Here is a 21,825-nt window from a genome sequence, read left to right as displayed (position 1 = left end):
AGATATGAATAAAAGAACCTAGGGCACCACAGCTTCTCCAGCACTGAGGGGAAACAAAAGGAAACATCTTATATAATCTAGTAGGGACCAGGTACCACCTGTAAAAAATCTTGTAGGCATTCTCCTTCACTAGGGTCAAAATAGATGTCTTTGAGATCAAGGTGTATATATCAGACCAAATCTGCTCATCTGGTGGTGGACCTAGGTCTTTTTCCCACTGTAGTTCAAACGATGGGGAAGGAGACTGCCCACACGATAAGAGAAGAGAATAGGTGGCAGATACAACGCCCTAGTTAAGGGACTACGATAACACAGAGATTCAAGTGTTGACAGAGGGCAAAGTGGTAAAGGGTTAGCCAGAGAGGATACAAAATGCCTCAATTGAAGGCATAGAATAGGGTTCACTTCAGGAAACTTATATTTAGTGAGAATATCTGGTAACAGCATACATACATCATTATCCAAGATATCTATAACAAAGCGGATATTCCTATTTACCCAGGGGCGAGCACGGACCATGGATTGACCTAGTGGGAAGGCAGGGTTGTCCCATATAGGGGTGAGAGAAGAGGGAGATGATAGAAGTTTAAAGCGACAGGTACAGTAATCCCAAATCTGAGAGGTGAAATTAAGGACAGGATGTAAACCAATATAAGGAAGTCTGGATTTGGCGGGTAATAGTAGTTGGGAGGCCAGTGAGGTAGCGCAAGCTAATTCCGTCTCCAATTGAAGCCAGCGAAGAGTGGATGTGGGGGCGAACCATGCAACAGCTTGACTCAAATGAGAGGCGTAGTAGTATAGATGGATGTCCGGGAAACCCCTTCCTCCCTCCGTTACACGTCTCCGTAAAGACGAGAATCTCGTTCTGGGTACTTTGTTCCTCCATACAAAGCGGAGAAACCATGTGTGTAAGTAGACTCTGGGACCTTAACTGGTAAAGTTTGAAACAAGTATAGGAGACGTGGAAGTATATTCATTTTGCAAACCACTATAGGACCTAACCACAAAATGATGAGAGATTGCCACCTGTCTAGGTCCGCTTTGATGGTTGATAACAAAGGTATAAAATTCTCATTATAGAGAGTGTTATAATGGTTTGTAACAAAGACGATCAAGTAACGGATTTTAGTAGACCACCAAGAGAATTTGTAGTTGGTTTGTAGGAGTGAGCAGGCCGAATCAATATGAAAAGGCAAGGATTCAGTTTTGGACCAATTGATTTTATAGCCCAACAAACAGCCATATGCAGTGAGAATACGGAATAAATTTGGTAGGAAAGTATGGGGGGAAGAAAGGGAAAGTAGCACGTCGTCAGCAAACAACAAAATCTTGTACTCGGACTCATCTACAACAATTCCAGTAATATCCCCTGAGGCATGAACATAGGCCGCCAGGGGTTCGATAGTCAAAGCAAAAACCAGGGGTGACAGAGGGCACCCCTGCCTAGTGCCATTTGTAATCTCCAATGGGCAAGAAGCAAGACCATTTACAGACACCTTAACCGAAGGGCCCGAGTACAAGGCCTGAATACCAGTGAGGAAGTCGCCTCCAAATCCGAAATGTCGCAAGATCTCAAACATAAAGGGCCAGCTAATCCCATCGAACACTTTCTCTGAGTCCAGAGAAAGCATAAGAGCAGGAGTGTGCGTTGAGTTTATCGAATGTGTAAGGCTAGTTATACGTCTTGTATTATCCCGAGCTTGTCTTCTTGGGATAAACCCCACCTGGTTATTGTGTATAAGTGAAGGCAATATAGTATTCAAACGTAGGGCCAGAATTTTAGCGTATAACTTAGTATCCACACTAAGCAAATATATGGGACTATAATTAGCACAATTTGATATATCTTTACCCTCTTTAGGTATTACGATCATTTTGGCCTCAAGAGCTGATTTAGAAAGGGGGGCGCCCCGTAGAATATCATTAAATAAAACTGACAAGTGGGGTATAAGCTGACATTGAAAGGCTTTGTAGTAACTGGCCATGAAGCCATCGGGACCTGGCGCTTTATTGCTTTTCAGAAGTTTAATAGCGGAAGCGACTTCCTCCTCAGATATCTCAGCATTTAGTGCCGAAGCTGCCTCTGGTGATAAACGGGGTAGGTGGCATTGTGAGAGAAAATCTCTAAAAACCAAGTGACGGTGAAATCTGAGAGGACCCAAACGCATTTTATAATTTGTCGTAAAATTTGAAAAAAGCCTGGGTGATGAGTTTAGGGTCTCGTAAGATGTGACCTGTGGAGGAACGGATAGAAAACACATTACTTCTAGCAATCTTAGACTGCAACCTAGAAGCCTGTCGGCCTTGTCCCCTTTTTCATAGAGGATTGAGCCATTTTAGACTAGTCTCGGCCTTAGCAGTTAACAGTAAGTTCAATTCGCCCCTAGCGGACGACAGAGCGGATAGATCCGTGGGAGAGCCTGAGTGTTTGTGTTTTAAAGAAAGGGATCTTATCCACTCAGAGAGATCTTGAATGCGCTTAGACCTGGCTTTATTAGTGTGGGTGGATGCTCTGATTAAGTAACCTTGCATAACCGCCTTATGGGTGTCCCAAAGAATCATAGGGGTAATAGTTGGGAGTCTTATTGCAGTCAAAGTAATGTGTTAATTCCTCTGCTTATTGGATCTTGAGCATGGGGTTAAAAAGGAGTTTATCATTCAAACGCCATGAGGGCTAATGGTTGGGTATTTGGGGGCCGGGGACGTCTACAGTAACGGGCCCATGATCGGACCATGTGCTGGGATGAATAGTAGTATCCAAAATACATTGGGCCGGTTCAGTGCTCAAAAAAATCATGTCCAATCTTGTGTATACATCATATAAGATAGACTAGTATGTATAGTCTCAGGCGGTAGGTTCTTTTACTCTCCAAGCATCAAAAAGAAGATGCTGTGATAAGAGGGTGTTTAGGGCAGCAGAGTTACGCATATTAGATTGTAGGAGGGACCTAGGGAGGGGTTTGGACCTGTCCAGGTGGTAATCAAGGGTCACATTAAAGTCCCCACCCATAACCACTATGCCTCATCTCTGAAGAGCCAGTAAGCTATTGAAGGACTTGAAAAAAGGAGCTTGGGATTGGTTAGGTGCGTATACATTCACGAATGTGTATGGGATCCCATTTAAAGTCCCAACTAAAATCAGGTATCTGCCTTCAGGGTCTTTAATTATTTCCGAAGGCGTGATGGTAAGGTGTCGCGCAAACAGAATAGACACCCCTTTCTTTTTGTGAGTGGGATCGCAAGCATGAAAGGTGTTAGGGAATCGTTTTAGAGCAGAGTTCAGGGTTGTGCTTACCAGAGAAGTGAGTTTCCTGCAATAATATCACGTCACCCAAGGGATTGTATTTTATTCATATTTGTGAATATAAACTAATAGTCTGTAGCCAAATATGGTAATTTATAAGGAACTTTGAGCTAATGTTTTGTTGTTGTTTTTTTTATAGTTTATGATATTAACACTAAAAGTAACATATAATGTAACTTGTTTGAAGCTAATTACTTTACAGGATATTTATCCAGGCCAAATACCGTTATAATAAATTGCTAAACCTTCTATATTTTCTTCAGACCTGCAATTACATAAATTGTCACCACCATGTTACTGGTAGCAGATGCCGACTTGTAGAAAGGTGACAGAGGTCTTATCCTAGAGCGTCACAAGCAAAAGGTCATCTAGTTATGTTCATTTCTGTGGGTGTGCCTGCCAGAATAGACTAACAATGATGATCTGAATAGCTTACAGAGTACATTAATTGCATATGCATAAATGAGGAGGGGGTAATAGCTGTTAAGGTTGGTAATCCGGTAGAGGCTGGAATTACGGTGAAACGTGGAGTCATGATGGTCTGCAACAATTGATAGAAGGATGAAAGGAGAAAGTGTGGACTAGCAAAAGTCTAGGGTGGCTAATGAATAACTCCTTGACCACTATCAGAATCTCAACACTGTCAGAAAGTTGACATTGTGAATGTCTACAGTCGATTTTAGGGTTGGGCAAAAAAAACGCCCGACGCTAGCAGAGAAGCACGGGACCTGGTGGCTCACTTACTCCAGGCATGTCGTGCGGCGTGGCCTACATGAGGATACATGTAGGAGGACACATCTGTATATATTAGAAGTAGAGACGAGCGGTTTGGTTTTGGCTCGGATCATCCCGCCAAGTTCGAGTCTCAGAATGAGGCAAAACATCAACTTTCATTGACAAAACTTTATCTTTGTCCGTGAAAGATGATGTTTTGCTAAGCTCTGAGTTCCAAACTTTACGGGAAGATCTGAGCCAAAACCAAACCTCTTATCTCTACTTCTAATATACATCTTGTAACATAAGAGGTTAGGGAGGGAGGTTAAACTGATACTGGCCTAACGCAGCAGAAAAAGTAATAGATAAAAAGGTCATTATTATACTGCAGCGTAATGATGATGCAATAATGTAAAAACTGTCCTTATACTGTATGTTAATCTTGTACTGTTATAAAACAGTAGATGCAATGTGTACCCCTCGTTCCACTTTTAAATACATTTTGAAAATCTCTCTAACATACTATTTGTTTATGTTATCAGAGTAATGTAGATTTTAGATACATACTGTATTTCCAGATGAGTAATTTACCAGGCTGCCCAATAGAATGCATGCTTTATTAATAAAAAAATAGCTAAAGGTATGGATAAGATGCTAATTATATGCTCCCATGTGAAACATACCCTTTCAAGCTAAATTACAGTACTATTTATAAATATAATGCAAATTGAATTATAAGAGGTTAGCAATACGTCCCACATTTATAGAAAAACCTATTGGATCCCTTCCCACTTGCGCCGTGAAGTTGGAGACTTGGGGACTTGATGTTGCAATTGCATGAATTGCGTTGTGAACAGGACGTCATTTGCATTGCCCCTGGCACTTCCAACTTGAAATGTTGTATGCAATATGCCTACTATAACTGTAAAACGCAATAAAAATGGAAATTGATATATACTATTGTGTCTCAATACAGCATTACCACCTAAAGTGGTGAATATTTTTGTTCAGTAGTTTGAAATGGCTGAAAAAGGGGTGTTAGCAGGAAGACCAAAGAGAATCCCTAAGATTTACAACTGTGGCAACTAATTGGTTCTCTTATATGCTCCTCCCATTTTCCTTGCAACAGTTTCTGTCTGTGAAAACTATTGCACGGAGCACGAACGGTGCAGATGGAGCCCTGTGAGGCGGGGAAGCTAATTAGCTCCAGGTGGTAATGGAGCTTTAATGTCGGAACACTATAAGGCAGTGGTTCCCAAACTGTGCCGCGCGGCATCCTGGGGTGCTGTCACCAGGGTGCCACGGCCAGAGGGAAGCTGCTGTCATCTCAGCAGGCATGGCCAAAACGTTGATCGCGATCTACTGGTAGCTCGCAGGGCTCCCACCGGTAGATCGCGATCAACTTTCCTTCAGAAAGTGGATCGCTGGCCTCTGAAGCTATCAGAGGCTAAAGAAGCCTCTGATCTCTTCAGCGTTCCCAGTGATGCAGTGAACTGGGATGCTGGTGACATCATGACGTCACCCGTGCACCCGCGCAATGCATCACTGGGAACTTGTGAGCATCCTGCACGCCTGCTGGATCCAGCTTGATCCAGTCACCACAGCGGCAGCGGGAGAGACAGCAGGAGGAGCGGTCCCCAGCGTGAACTTCATGCAGGTAAGTTCTGCATAGGGGTGTGGGGGGCTACTAGTGGGGGAACTGCCTAAGAGGCACTACTACAAGGGGTACTGCATTATGGGCTCAACTACAGGGGGCATTGCATAATGGGCAGTACTACAGGGGACTATACATAAGGAGCACTACCACAGGGGGCATTGCATAAGGGGTACTATTACTGGGGGCATTGCATAATGGGCACTACTACAGGGGGCATTGCATAAGGGGCACTACTACAGGGGGCACTACATAAAGGGCAGTACTACAGGTAATTTGGCTTAAGGGTGCCTTGAATAAATGAAGGAGACCCTAAGGGTGCCTTCAACTGAAAAAATTTGGGAACCACTGCTATAAGGTCATCAATGTTAATGATTTTCATTTGTAACTTTAAAAATGTATTGACAATATGATACTGTTACCTAAACAGCGTGAAAAAGAATGGAAAAAATGTTTACTTGTGTTCAGAGGCTTATTTTGCCTATTTTTGTAGTATAATTTAGGGGATGACAGCCTGATTATCCAAAGCATATTACCATACATTACATACAGCACGAAAAGTTCAATAGTTAACAAGGATTCTTGTGCCATATTACCTTCACTGACTTATCAATTTCATCATGGAAAATTGTCAAACTGAGTCACGTGGTTGAAATTACTACTTAAATATGTAGCAACTTCTCTAATTACTGATTACTATGCAGCGTTCCTGTAAAACACTATTTGTGTCACCCTTTCTTCATACACATAACTGTTGAGACAGAACAGCCATACTTATATATATCTTTTTAGAAACACAACCTCTCTATACTGTATGTACTTACACTGGCCCAGAGAAATTGCTGCATCTGCAGACTTGAGAAATGTGGTTTCCCATCAGAGACCCTGATGAAAGGTCAAGATGGCAAAAATGATGTTGCTTTTCTTGTTTTATGACCTGCAATTACTATCTCATGGGTCATATGACTGACAAAGCCAGTCCATCTTGAGCCCTTGTTCAGTCTGTATTTCGCTGTGACCTAACACTGCCATATTATTCCTGTCCAGTAACATACACCAAGTGCTCACAATGAGAGCATTCACACAGACGGCAGCATTCCTTCTCCCCAGCTCTCTCCTTAAGGAAGTGAGGACAGAATAAGGACATGACTATTTTTTTTTTATCATGTGAACTGTAGGTAACTGAAGATCTGGTCCTGCTCAATAAAACATTTAGCCTGAGGCACAGTTGTACTCTTGACCTTTGTGACACTCCCCAGGCAGGGTCCTGTGCTGCATGTGCTCCAAATCTTGCAGTTAACAGCGCAGCAATGCTATGACGGTTAGGATACAGTGACATTTTGTCACATGTTTTTGGTAGTACAAAACCTTAGGCAACGACTTTACTTCTTTAATTACCACTGACACAACAGTGCAGGCAATGCAGAAAGATTAAGAACTGTTTTTAATTATGCTTAGTTGTATGATGTTAGCTTTATGGAGTAAATGTGCAAAAATCATATATGTGAGCTGCATAACTATGTGGTAGGGGACTGTGCATGGTAAAATGCCATAAGCAGTATAACTGTGATACTTTTATTGGATAACAAGAAAACGTTACATTGCTAATGCAGAAATGAAGCTTAGATGAGATGTATTGGTGGAATTACCTGACAAAAGGCCCTCGGAGCCCTAAGCCTTCAATGTTATGTTTCTATTTACTGTCTACCATGGTGCTGTATTATTTGCAGCATGCACGCCAACAATTCCAAAGACATGAAGAGGTCAATCCAATAATGCGGGTGCGAGTCATCACAACAACGGCCTCACATGACGGCAGCCTGAACTCGCTCAAAACTGTGCACAGCGAGTTCATCCTGAAAGAGGGCCGCGAGATGCGATGCCGTTGCCGGCACCTGAACGCAGTGGTAATGGCAAAACGCACCCCTCGCGGCTAATTGGATTGCCCCCCCCAAGATTTGTGTAAATAGAAGCTTGTTGCCAGCCTCATAAGTACATGCACATATGAAAATACAGCAACAGATTCAGTAACAGATTTTAAAAAACAGAACCGTACAAATAATATAAAATACAGACCTGTACACTGCAGTGAAATAACCAAGAACATACATATAGGCTACAACAAAGAATGCTGGAAATTATACTATTCATTTAATGCAGTGAAATGCATATACCAGTTCATGATGACCTCTTCATAGGATTTCCTATACTAACAGTTTGATAAATCAGTTTCTGTATTAATTCCAGAACTTTACCATTGGCTTGTTATGGCAAACTGCAAACTATGCCAAATAAAACACATGTGGGTTAAATGCTTCTTCTGGTTTGAATGTACAGTATTACAGATTAAATAGAACACTACAGATACTACAAGCTCTCACAAGCAGGGCCCTGTATGGGTGCCGGCCGCCTGCTTGCACTTGTAGTTCCATAAGTGCCAAAGGGCAGGAACGCTGGCACCTGTAGTTTCACTATAAAAACAATAGTTTACAATATAATTCCCCCACTATTATAATGCACCCACCGGCCAGGGGTGCAGGCAAGAGCCGCGGGCTTCAGTGTAAGCCTGGGGTGCTCAGTAGAGGGGGGACTTCTTTATTGGCGGGGAGTCCCCACCTCACCTGATATCCCGGCTTGCACTGATTAGCTTGGAGTGTTAATGCTGTGGCCGGGGAGACCTGGTAAAATAGTCCCCTGGCTGTGGCATTACATCCCGGCTAGAATGAGTCCGGTGCTGATTTTAATAATAGGACGTATCCCATGCTTTTCTTCCCCCTATTTTTAAAACCAGGACTGGGAGCCCAGTGCTGGTTTCTAAAATATGGGGGAACCCTACTCGTTTTTTTCCCTGTATTTTAGGAACCAGGACTGGTTCAGAAGCCTGAGTCTTGTTATGCTTTTTTTTTTGGGGGGGGGGGAACCCCATGTCATTATATTTTTTATTTAACCATTTCATTCACAATAACAAAGCAGAAACATACACAGATCATACTGATCTGTGTATGTTTCTGCTAGACACTCTGCTCATGAGGGGGTCTATTTGAAACTTGTAATTGGACACCAAATTTGCTTTTATTACACCTGTGATTATAATCATGATTTTTGGTAAATTTCCGTGTTGTATTTCTCTGTAGGGAAAGTACTGCCGTGTATAGACGATGGAATATTAATTTCTATTTGTATTTTCGACAGCATTTCAACTGTGAAATCGGCCGTGATTAACTCTAAAGATACGGAAAATACTCCCATTTTTCCCATAGTAAATTCCGTGTTTGCAAATATGACCAAACACTCCCATACAGCCAAAATCGGACCAACACGATTCTTAGTAAATTTACCCCAAGTCTGAATGCAGATCTATTCTGTTCCCCTACAGAGGCAGAAGAAGCACTGACTCCATTACACAAACATGATCAGTCAGTTTACTTCTTACAAATAGGCAGACATTAAAATGTTTTGTTTTTTTTTCTCAGTGATAAACAAGAAGGACCTTTTCTCTAGCTAACCACATGATTAGACCTTGACAGACCAAGTACCAGATGGAACATGCAACAAATAATTGCCAGTGACATGTCTCAAATTATTATTGACATGAGGAGTAAACATACTATTAGATAGATGGAAGGCAAGCATGATCTTACCAGGACACTGCCATCAACCTTAGACTGTCTTGCCAGACTAACCCCCATCCACTCATCATCCCTGTTCTCCTTACACGTCTTTCCACAGGGAGCATCACGACTGTTTCCTGGGAGGAGGAGGTGAGAGGTATTAGTGCTCAGCAGATGGTACAGGATGGTACAGATTCATTAAAAGCAAACACTATTCAAAGGAGACCTTTGTGTTAATGTCCTAAATGTAGACATCATTTCAGTAGACTTTTAATGACTTGATCTTTACAAATGTGAATATTGTATATGATATGTCCTTATAGTTCAAAGAACTGAATATTCCTTTATAAATAAATATTTTTCCTAGTGATCTTCACAAAAATATTCAAGTAGATACTGAGCCAAAGACCATGTGCTAAAAAACTTAAACAGACTTGTAAAAAAAGAAAGTATAAAAAAATTAAAGTATGAAGAATGAGATTTGCTAATTTGTTTAAAATAATGTGACTATACAGTATTAGTAATGTTGCGTGCTTCATTATAGAAATGAAAAAATCACTGGTGACTTTACTGTAGTTTTTTTTGCTTTTGCATTCTTAATCTACTGTATGCTTTATATATAATGTTTGGATTGGATTTCCAGAGCTCCCTGTAAGACCTGTAAGGATTTGGAACACGGGGTCAGGAGGCTCTTTGCTGAAAATGAAAAACACATGGTAGACATTCTGGACACATAAAAAATGGGTTACAAATAGTAAAATTTTAGTAACACAAAATCTCCTTTTACCTTTTATATAACAAAATAAGAAATATATATATATAAACGTTTATGGCTTGATATACAGTTTGTGACTGACTGGTTATGGGCTTTGTAAATATATGTATTAACTTTATATAATAATGTTGTTTGTTATACATTTATTTTATTTAATATTATTAAATACACCAAAAGTCTATTAACAAACATGTGAAATAGTGGTTTAAACAACAATTTCTGGATGATTATTTTACTTTTATTTAGTACAGAATGAAAACTACACTTCTACCTAGACTATGAGCTTAAAAGTTCAATAACTATATTATGACTATGGGCCTGATTTAATACAGATCGCAAGTGCAACTAAGTACGCAGATTGAGTAATTGTTTGCCATTGCACAAGCGTATAAACTGCAATGCATGTGCGCTGCAATCGCACTGCGATTACGGACGGACAGAGGAATCCATTGCAGAGTAAGTGACAGGTTGTTAATGTTTGAGGGTGGTGATGGGGGAGCGGTCAGAAAAACGCAGACGTGCCTGTCCATTTGAATGCCGTTGCTTGGCATACGCAGCTTGAGAGCCCACTGCGTGCGAACATACTTGCAGTGTCTGCGACAGGTCACACCTGTTGTAAATGCTGCGTGAGTGGTCGATGTGAATCGACGGTACCGCTGTTTACACAGAAGAGCAATAGTGGACTAATGTGAGAAAGCTATAGTGGGCGTCTTTAATCCGGATGAGCTTTGGCAAGCATTAGCATATTTTAGGAGCTGCGTTCCGTGCGAATTCGCAGCTGCGATCACAATTGCGATCCGTACTGAATCAGGCCCTATGTTATCAAAAATACAAATGACAAAAAAATTGTTATAAAAAAATGATTCAAATGGGCCAAAATGTAATAGCCTGTGAGATCTGGGCAGCAGCAAGCGACAGACTTAAAACTGTAATGTCTTTTAGGGCAAATGTTTTATAACAAATTGTTCCTTTAAATCCAAAAGCTTGTAGGCATACTTACTTACTCTCCCATAACGTCTATTCCCAAATCTTGGTGGATCACCTGGACTCCAGGAAAAGTAGACAAGTCTCCCGGAAAAGGCTTGCTGCCCTCTGCTGCTGCCCACTTGATGGCGTGATTTGCGCTGAATCGTGTTATCGTGGTAGCTCCTCTCTTTACAATGTAAAAAATCATGGCTATGTATAGCGGGGGCGGTGCCACAGTGACACTATGACTGCACCATGCCCCCACACCTCCCACCAGGCCAGTGGCAGATCTAGCAGTGATGTGGAGCTATCGACCGCAAGTACCACTGGGTGTCCGTCGTCGGCACTTGCGACCAACTGCCCCATCACTCCTGTCGCAGCCTCTGCGGTACACAGCATGGGGCTCACTCTTCTGACATGAAAAGTGGTGTGTATTATAGGGGCAATCGCCCTCCCAGCGATCCACTGCACCTGGCTGTGCCACGACCCCCCCACACCTAAAACTTGGCTGCACACAGGTGGTAGCTTCAATATTGGCAAGTATGCTCGTAGGCTTTTAAATATGGGCCATGGTCTTACAACTTGGTGACTAATTCTTGACAGTACTCCCAAGGTGAGTATTATTCCAAGGCTCCAAAAAATTTTGTAAAATCTAGAAGCCATCTTAAAAGTTTATGAGCCAGACCATCGTCCATTACCAAAATTATGAAAGCTTGTATAGACTACTACACATGCCCTTTCAGTGCCCCTCAACCTAGTAGTAAGCCCCCTGTAATAGTGCCCCCAGTACTAAGCCCTTTGTGATAGTGCCCACAGCAGTAAGCCCCCTATAATAGTGTCCCCAGTAGTAAGCCCCTTGAAATAATGCCTCCAGTAGTAAGCCCCCTCCATTAGTGCCCCCAGTAGTAAGCCCCTTGTAATAGTGCTCCCAGTAGTAAGCTCCCTGTAGTAAGACCCCTGTATTAGTGCCCCCCAGTAGTAAGCCCTTGAAATAGTGCCCCCAGTACCAAGCCCCATCTAATAGTACCCCAGTATTAGTGTCTCCAGTAGTAAGCCCCCTGCAACAGTACCCCCAGTACTAAGCCCAGTCTAATAGTGCCCGTCTAAGCCCCCTCTAAGTGTGCCACGCACACACAAAAGAAAAAAACTGAATACTTACCTTAGGCCAGGATCCTGCGCCCGCTGCCGTCTGCCGCTCTTCGGAACTATGGGAGAGACGTCATGACGTCTCTCCCATAGTGCCTGTGGGGAAGCCCGATGCTGGAGCTCAAGAGAGAGCTCCGGCTGCCGCCGCTCCTCGTTACTATGGGAGAGACGTCATGGCGTCTCTCCCATAGTGCCCGTGGGGAAGCCCGACGCCGGAGCTCAGGAGTGAGCTCCAGCTGCAGCTGTGGGGAGTCGGGTGCCCGCTTGTAAAATTTCAGCGGGCACCTGACAAATGGAGCTTCTCTGCGAGGGGGGATGGTTTGGAAATCCCGGACGCCAGGACTAAAATCTTAGTCGCCATGGCGACCTGGCGACCAGGATTTGTCGAGCCCTGTATTATTCCACCTTAGATATATTATTATTATAATTTATTTATATGGCGCCACAAGTGTTCCGCAGCGCCTTACAAAGTACATAAACAAATAGGTTGACCAGTGCTGTACAATACAATACAATACAGGATGAGGACAAAGATAATATACATTGCTACATTAGCGACTATAACAGCCAGATAAGCAACAGAGCAAAGCAACGAAGTGTTAGGTGCCCTAGTGGGGAGTAAGAAGTAGATGAAAGTAAAGTAAGGAGAAGCACAAGAGGGTAGAGGGCCCTGCTCGTAAGAGCTTACATTCTAAAGGGGAGAGGCAGACAAACAGGTGTGACACAGATTGATAAAGGGAAACGGGGAAATAGTAAACTTCTGCGCCAGTTAATATATCTATTAATCTTTAGTCAATAAGAAACCCCAGATTACGAATCACTAATTGAATTATTGATAGAACGGTTGGGGGTGCTGCCTGAGGACACTAAACAATTAGGTAGACAAAAGAGAAAACAAGAATGTCCTCTTTGTTGGCGCACTAATAAATAATTGTAAAATGTAACTTTTATATCTGTTTATTAAAAAAGCTAAACTATCATGAAGTGAAATATTCTGTCAATATCATTGTTGAAATCTTAAAAATAAATTAAATAAATATGGCTGATTGTTTGTGTCTCTATTAGCATTAAATCATGGACCATTTATTATCCACCTGAGAAAACACCATCAAATTAATTTTGTTGTAATATAATTAATTGAAGTAAGAAACTGATAATAAAATTGAGTCAGTGCTGTGCTTGATACGCAGAAAATTGGCATATCAAGCACAGCACTGTTTTCTCTCTTGTGACAAAGATTGGGTAGATAGGGAGGGAGGAGCATGTAGCAGCAAGTTAGGATGAGAGCTGGAAGGCTTTGATGAAGTAGTGGGTCTTGAGAGCCCGTTTGAAGGATTGTAGAAAGGGGAAGAGTCTGATGGGAAGAGGGAGAGAATTTAAAAGGTGGGGAGCAGCGCGGGCAAAATCTTGGAAGCGGGAGTGGGAAGAAGTAATCAACTTGGCATGAGAGGCGGTGTGCATTTGTTGAACGAAGAGGGCAGACAGGAGAGTGAAGGGAGATGAGGTTACAGATGTAAATGGGAGAGGAATGGCTGAGGGCTTTGTAAGCGAGTGTGAGAATCTTGAATTGGGTTCTGAAAAGGAAGGGGAGCCAGTGGAGAGCTTGTAGGAGAGAGGAGGCAGATGGAGAGCGTTTGGAGAGGAAGATGAGCCGAGCAGCATTGAGGACAGACTGGAGAGGAGAGGAGTGGAGAGGAGAGAGATGGGAGTTGTATCTGAGTGCATACTGTAATACATCAGGGCCAGGGTGCTTTTGAAGGTGGATGAACATCAACCTGTCTGTCTATGCTCCTGTGAACTAATCAAATGTTTATTTCTAGAACTCAACAACTATTTTGACCTGGTTACAATTTCAAAATTATTTAAACATGAAAGTAAAAAGCTAATGTCTTCTTTAATTACTGATCACACTATACAGATGTGCCCACATACATCTATCCTACGCGCGCATCAAGTCGCGCCACACTGTGGCCCTCATTCAGAGGCGGTCGGAGGATGCAAGCGGTCGCTCAGAAACTGGGCGGCCGCTTGCATCCTGACCGGCCGCCTCTGTTTCGGTCGTTAGGCTGTGGGTTAACACCCACAGCTCTAACGACCGCTAGGGTGATGGTCGCGATGGTCATTGACCATCGCGACCATCGGGGCTTACGACGAGACCCTAGGGTAGGGTCTCACTTGTCGTAAGCCCCGGAGAGCTTCTGGCTCTGTCAGAGCCGGAAGCTCTCCAATGACATCACTAGTGATGTCAGTGGGGCCTCCCCCAAATGGCAGGCGTTCCCATGGGAATGCCTCCGTTTGGGTTGCCACCCCCCCGGCCCGCCTTCCAAACGGGCGAGCCCCCTTTGGAAAGAGACCAGCTATGACCGGCGCTGTCGGTCGTAGCGGGTCTCACGCATGCGCACAAAGGAGCCAGCTCCCTCGTGCGCACTAGACAAACATCGAGGCGGCCGTGTGAATAGATAGCACAATCAGCTTCTGCTAATTAAAATGATATGCAGCATGCCTAGGTTCTCTGAGTGAGTGCGGGTGTATCTGCATGCAAAATGCTAAGTTGTAGGGTCAGCGGCTGTAACACTGTAATGTAATAGGCATGCTGCATATCATTTTAATCAGCAGAAGCTGGTTGTGCTATCTATTCGCATTGTTGTGCGAATAAAACACATTTGAAAATAAAAAGACGCACGAAAAGACGTTCAGCGCTACTGAGTCATGCCACTGCATGGCGCGACTAGAAGGGCTGTTTATCGCGCCAGGGGGCTAGATGTATGTGGACCCATCTGTATGTGATTCATCCTAGTAAAATGATAATAAGTTACTATGGAAGATTTTTAAGTCACTCACCTCTTCCCATGTCCAGCTCAGTACATTTCTTGTCAGGATTGCTGTGAACTCTGCATTTAAAAATCGCTCCAGGAGTCCTTATGGATGAGCTAAATCTAGAATCTGCTTTTGGGGCACCCACCAGAATCCTAAAATGCAAAATAAAGTTGGTTGATGAAAATTGTAATTTCCTCTCCAAACTTTACAGACCAAACGGAAGAGACACATGTCTGCAAACCTACAAGGAGCATAGAGGATAGATAGGAGGTATAGGCATGGAGAATAGATTACTCTGCTGGGTGTAAAGGGGGTAATGAGCTGTGGCTAGTCTGGTGCAGAATTTCTGCTAGTCAAAGAACAAGGGCCCTCATTCAGAGCCGTACGCTCTGAGCAGAGCGCACGCTCTGAATGAGGGCCGCCCTCCATAATTATGGAGCGTCCTCCAGGACGCTCGTATAGCTGTGGGTCACCACCAACAGCCTATACAAGCGTGCAGTTTGATGGCCGCGATGGTCTTGACCATCGCCACTGCGAGCCGGAGCCTGCGGTTCAGTTTTTCAACTGCAAGGCCCGGAGTGATTTTGGCTCTATCAGAGCCAAAATCACTCCCACTGACATCACTAGTGATGTCAGTGGGCCGGCTTCTGACGGTAGGCGTTCCCTTGGGAACGCCCCCGTCAGGGAGGCACGCCCCCGGCACGCCCACCAAAGGGGGCGTGCTGTCAATCAACATCGACAGGACGCCCCCTTTGATCAGACACAACGAGCGAAGGAAAGTCCTTCGCTCGTCGCGTCTGGCGCATGCGCACGACGGAGCTCCCACCGTCGTGCGCATGCGCAGTGCACAACATCGACCCACTTGCGAGCGGACAGCCGCTCGCGAGTGGGTCTGAATCAGGCCCAAAGTTTCACACAGAAGATTTGTGATAAGTTTACTTCCTCTTGAATGCAAGAGGATTCAAGGGGCAAAATTTACTAAGCAGGGGGTTCTAAACCCTGGCAGTTTAGCAGCAGCAGTTTGGAGGCGGTTTTGCTATTTGCAGATTTTCTAAGGCCAAAACTACTGCAAAAATGCCATCAAATCACACTTTAAAATAGAATAGAACAGGGCTAGGGCTACAATTACTAGACAGTAGTTTAGAACTAGCAAAATTACTAGTCGGGATATAGAACCTGCCACTTAGTAAATTTGGCCCAAAGTCTCTCAATTTGGCAATATGCCGGCACAGTGGCTAGCATTGTTACCTAGCTATGCTGGGACTGAGGGTCTGATTCCGTCTAGGAGTGGAGTTTATACAGTCTCCCCATGTTTGCATATGTTTCCAGGTATTTTGAATGCTCCAATGGGACTGGGGCTGAGGAGTCAATAGACTCTGGAAAGCACAGTGAATAAAACAAATAAAACATAACAATATGAATTACATCTATAGTGAATCTAAAGGCCACGGTAACAATAGATAGGAGCATCAATATAATATCCTCTTCTTAATATTGCTTGCACATACCTGCATTATTTAATGTTATATAATTTATTAGCGCCTACATTATACCTTTTATTTGTTGTTTCTGCAACATTTGTGTTACTACAGTACAGTACCTTATTATATAACTGTTTTATGTATGCATGTGCACTCAGACTTTTGTCTTTGCTACTTTAGATATAAAGAAGTGTTATCATTCAACATGTTTTCCTTTTTTATGATAATATTTCTGATAAGAAATTACAAATTACAAATATATTTCTGAATATTAATAATTTGGTATATTTATTTCTTCTAAGTCTTTTACAAACATATACTATCATACATTGAAGCAGAGTGGCACCACATGTAGTATTGAGGCATTGCATACAAGGCACCTTTGCTCAAACACGAACAGAGCTGTCCTCCTCCACCTGAGAGGTAAAGGAGTATTTAGAAACAGCTGATGCTAATGTGTGTATGCTAATGATTCATCTCAATGCTATGCCTGCAGGCCCCCCACTACCCCAACATCTTTTTCAGGCAAGACCCCCACCAGATGAGGAAGCAATGCGACTGGGAAGGGGCAACCATGGAGGAAACAGTACAAAAGTACAGCCTTTTCCCTAATTTTTGCCTTAATATATTGACTCATTGCATTTATGTACTAACCAATCAGCAATTATCTGTTACCTGTCTAGTGCGAGATAGTTGGTTGCTTTGTTGTGGTTCAGTTCAAATTGTGCACCTAAATGCAATGTTAAAGCTGCATACACACACAACGATTTAGTTAATGAACGATTTCAGTAAACGATTTTCTCCCTTGAAAAATTGAACTAAAATCGTTTACTAAAGTTGTTCATTAACTATGTTCATTTAAATGTAATGAACGATTTTTTAGAACTACAAATGATTTTTGCATATTCCCTTACTGAAAATCGTTGAGTTGGCAAGTCTGACTGAACTACAAACTACAAATGTGAACGTGCATGAACGAAAATTATTCATCGTTTGACTCAGAAAGTGAACGATTTTTACAAACGATTATCGTTAAACGATATCGTGTAACGATATTCGTTCAAAAAATCGTTGTGTGTGTATGCACCTTAATAAATAAGACCTACTGAGGTAGCTGGTTACTAGAGAAAGTGGATTTCCCCAATGGACAGCTAGTAAGTAAGCCAAGAAGTCTGCTAAAAATTGCTATTAACTTTGTACATAAAACATTACAATATATAATGTTATACTTCATCCATGCACAACCTCTGCCCGGGGACCACATGCTAACCTTGTCCTCATTATATGCTGCCCTATAGTGGGAGCCCTAGACAGGCTCGCCACTGTGATGGTGTTTATTTTTTTCTCTTCCTAAACAAAGATAATTCTTTACCATTTTATTCTGCACCCGTCACTGGAGAGAGGGGTGGGACTAGGCAGATGCATGCCTGTTACCGGCAGCCTGTCGGCCAATCAAATTAGCTGCCAAGCATCTGTATTTGCAGAGAAGTGACTACAGAGCTCTCAGTCTCGATAATGTAGTCATCATATCACGAAATTGCCACTAAGCGCTTTCCCACTCACTGCTCTAGTTCTACTCTGACAGAAAGACTGAGCCGCAGCTTCTAGGCCAGGAAAATATATATTTTATTTATTAGATCTCCGCACTCTATCACAACTAAAGTTCTGATAAATTGCATTATATACAATAATAAGCCAAAATGTTCAGACAATGTATTTAGTAATTTTTTTTGTTTAAACAAAACTAAAGGAATTAAAACAAGTATTTAATTGCCTGCTAGCAACAAATGTCTGGTTTCTATTGCATGTTAGAGACTTTTATATAATGTATTTCTATAGAATTTCTATAATGTATTTTCATTTGCATAGTCAGAGCCAGGATGGGTCTTTAAAGCAAACTTTGCATGCAAAGCACACAAGCCCACATTTATTTACATGTCTAAAGCAAAAAATCTTCCTAAATCACAGGGAGCTCAATTATTCCATATTGCATCTGTTTGATGGCACCACTACTGACCCTGCAGTAATGGGAGCCAAATGGAGAGAGTACAGTGACAGTGCAGGGGGATGTGTTACTATATGAGGTTGTGATGTTGTTCCTGCAGAGGCGAGGAAATGTGTTGATGCTGGGGGTAGTGGTGCGTACACACTGGGCGATTAAAGTGGACGACTGAACGATAACGATATCGTTATCGTTCAGTTGTCCACTTTATCGTCCATTTTTAACACAAAAAAGATGAACGATGACGACGACGCGCGTTCCCGCGGGTCGTTCGTCATCCTCGTTCATCGGGCTGACATGCAGGCCAACCTGACAACCTCGTCAGGTTGCTGCATGTCAGGGAATGGGTGAGAGAGCCCGGCGCTGAACGATATCGCTAATGATATCGTTCAGCGGCTGTGCTCAATGTCATGAACGACATTGAGCACAGCCTGCCGGGGACACACTAGACGATATCGCTCAGGGAGCATATCGTCTAGTGTGTATGCACCTTAAGAGGATGTGTTGCTACATGGGTAGGCCACACCCCCTGATGGTGACACACACTGCTTTGTGCACTGCACATACTTCTGTCTCCATAGGGACCTTTAAACAATGCTGCTAGTACATTTTATGTATTTTACATGTTTAAGCAAGTAAAGTTTTAGTGAGACCCGTGTGATCACCCAATTGCAGCGCTCGGACTACAAAAGGTTGTGCACTCCTGTTTTAGATTTTGTTTGTTTAAACCTTTCTTTTTTTCTTTAAAACCAGTTGTTGTTTTTTTTGCATTACTGTATTAATGAAAAAAAAAATGGAATCCTTCTTATATTGAACTGTGAAATATTGCTTTGTATTAGAAGCCTTGACCAACCATGTTTTAATGCTTTCTAAAATTAACAATCCAAAGGTATTAGAATATCTCATCAAAAGAAAGCCAGACAAAGGGGGGTATCCAATTAGATGCCATATTTCCGCTATTCTCCTGATAATTTTGTTTTCGCGGCTATTGCGAGAAAACCACTACTTTAGGCTTTGTCGTTTTTGCGGTATCCAATTGCAAGCGAGCTTCCTGTAAAGATCTTCCGAATACAGACCAATCGTGCGATCGGGGAGTGGGAACTTATCGCACTATTTAAGGGCTACTGGGGCGTAGTCCTTGTACCATTTTGACCAGCGTGCTCCCACTGCTTTCCTACACAGTTCCCAACATTACATAATTCTCCCTGAAAACGTTTACTCCACTTTAGTACAGTATATTCACTGTATGTATTTTTTGCAAAATGAATGTTGGGGGTGCATAAAAATGCCTATAAGTATGTATTTGGGTCAATTTAAGCCACTTTTAAAAAACCTTGAAATACACCTCTAACACTCACCTGCAATCTTAAATACACTTGTCCCACTCATACAGCACCCCAATATACCTGGCCCACATCAATTAACCGATTTTCCTGTTTTTTCTTCTCCACATAAATGACATGTCGATATTGGCAAAATGAAAAAAGTATTTTTGCCTATTTAGCCATCAAGTAAAGTGTCCCAGTGGTTCTGCACCGACATTTTTAGCCAAAAATAGGGGTTTTGCACAACTAATAACCTTCTAGAGGTGGTGAAAAGGAATCGCCAATAAAATCAGCCCATACCCCCGAAAAATGCTCACTCGCTTGTAATTGGATAGCTTTTCTGGGAAAAGCCAGTGTTTTACTATGGAGATTTATTTTCTCGAGAAAATGAAAATTGGAGAAAAATTCTCTGGAGGAAAATTACAAAGTTTTCTCGAAATACATGTTAAAAAAGGCTAGAAAGAAAAGTCCTCTCACGAACATTGTACCATGGGTTATCACATCTATTTGGATACCCCCCTGTCTTCCTTCCACTCATCCCAGTAGGACTGAAGGAGATTAAACCATGAGGTGTTTCTCTCCATATTGCCTCTTTAATGTGATGGAGTTGTTTACCCTCTAAGATTGAGAATGTTAGTTGTGGTATTTTCCTGTCCTATACAATTGTTAGGGGAGGAGTTTGTGGAGTCTTAACTGATGCTAGGCAGATTTAGTACCTCTCTGATCTGGTTTACCATTCCTGTTTTTCTGTTGTGTGTTTGAATTTACTGTATTGGTTCAGCTCACTCAAATGAAGACAACAAGCAACAATAATTTGGAATAATACCATATTTAAAAAAAAAAAACATTTGGTTTAAACTTTAAACCAAAGTGCTTTAAACCAGCCAACCCTAGATTTAAATACTTTTTATGATCTTGGAATCAAAGTTTATATATGGTACGCTTAGTATGATCTGAACTGACCTAGGACCCAAATAGCACGTGAATTGTCAAAGTGAAAGATAAGAGGAATACCAAATTGAAAGAGCATTATTAATCAAGAGGTAGATTATGCTTGACCTGTATATTCTTAACATCTCTTGTCTTGAAACAAACCATTCAAAACATTTCCCACGTCAAAGCTCTATAAATCCAAAGTGCCAAAGTTCTGCTGTGTTATTGCTGTCCCTCTGAAAAGTGACTTCAAAGAAGTTTTAGAAATTCCAAAGGCCTGAAGGAAAACTATGTATATTCCTCTAATCCCAGGCCATTGGTATAGAGATGATGCCACAGAGAATATTAGAAAAGGCAAAAATGAAACAAATGAAAAGAATAGTGGAATTTAGTGTTTTCAATTCCACATACATTTATAAGTTGTAATGAAAATGTTGCATGAAGATCAAATAACCTACATTTCATTACTTTCTTTTAATGTAGTATTATTATTATCATTTATATGGCTGTAAGGTGCTGTGGAACCACAAGTGTTCCACAGCACCTTACAGAGTACATAAACTAATAAGTGAACAAGAAACGAGTAACTTACAGTACAATACAGTGCAGGACAAGGATATGGTTTATATACATTGCTGCAATAGCGATTAAAAAACTCACAAATAGCAGCAGGGAGTTAGCAGTCACATGTTAGGTGCCCTTGTGGGGAGTAAGGAATAGAAGAAAGTGTAAGGAGAAGCACATGAGGGAAGAGGTCCCTGCACGTGAGAGCTTACATTCTAAAGGAGAGGGGCAGACAGACAGGCACGACACAGATGGGGTAGATATGGAGGAAAGAGCATGAAGTGGATTAGAATGAGAGCTGGAAGGCCTTGATGAAGTAGTGGGTCTTGAGAGCCCGTCTGAAGATTTGTAGAGAGGTGCAGAGTCTTATAGGGAGAGGGAGAGAGTTCCAAAGGTAGGGAGCAGCACGGGCAAATTCTTGGAGGCGGGAGTGGGAGGAAGTAATCAGTTGGCAAGAGAGGCGGCATGCATTTGTGGAGCCAAGAGGGCAGACAAGAGAGTGAAGGGAGATGAGGTCAGAGATGTAAGTGGGA

The 21,825-nt window shown here is 42.3% G+C and overlaps 1 protein-coding gene across 1 annotated transcript in view; it reads right to left on the bottom strand.

The window, feature by feature from the left end:
* Positions 1 to 21,825, bottom strand: part of ITGA9 (integrin subunit alpha 9) — a 512,195-nt gene that overhangs the window by 426,486 nt on the left and 63,884 nt on the right. Inside the window, exons 2-3 of the mRNA XM_088464409.1 lie at positions 15,012 to 15,139; positions 9,314 to 9,420 (exon numbers count right to left, since the gene is read on the bottom strand). Of these exons, the coding sequence (XP_088320535.1) occupies positions 9,314 to 9,420; positions 15,012 to 15,139 (235 nt within the window). The remainder of the gene's footprint in view (positions 1 to 9,313; positions 9,421 to 15,011; positions 15,140 to 21,825) is intronic.

Source organism: Taudactylus pleione, unplaced genomic scaffold (assembly GCF_031769625.1).
Source record: "Taudactylus pleione unplaced genomic scaffold, aTauple2 ptg000054l, whole genome shotgun sequence".
Lineage (NCBI taxonomy): Eukaryota > Metazoa > Chordata > Amphibia > Anura > Myobatrachidae > Taudactylus > Taudactylus pleione.
Note: the sequence above shows the minus strand (reverse complement) of the source record. Positions and strands in the feature narration are given on the sequence as shown.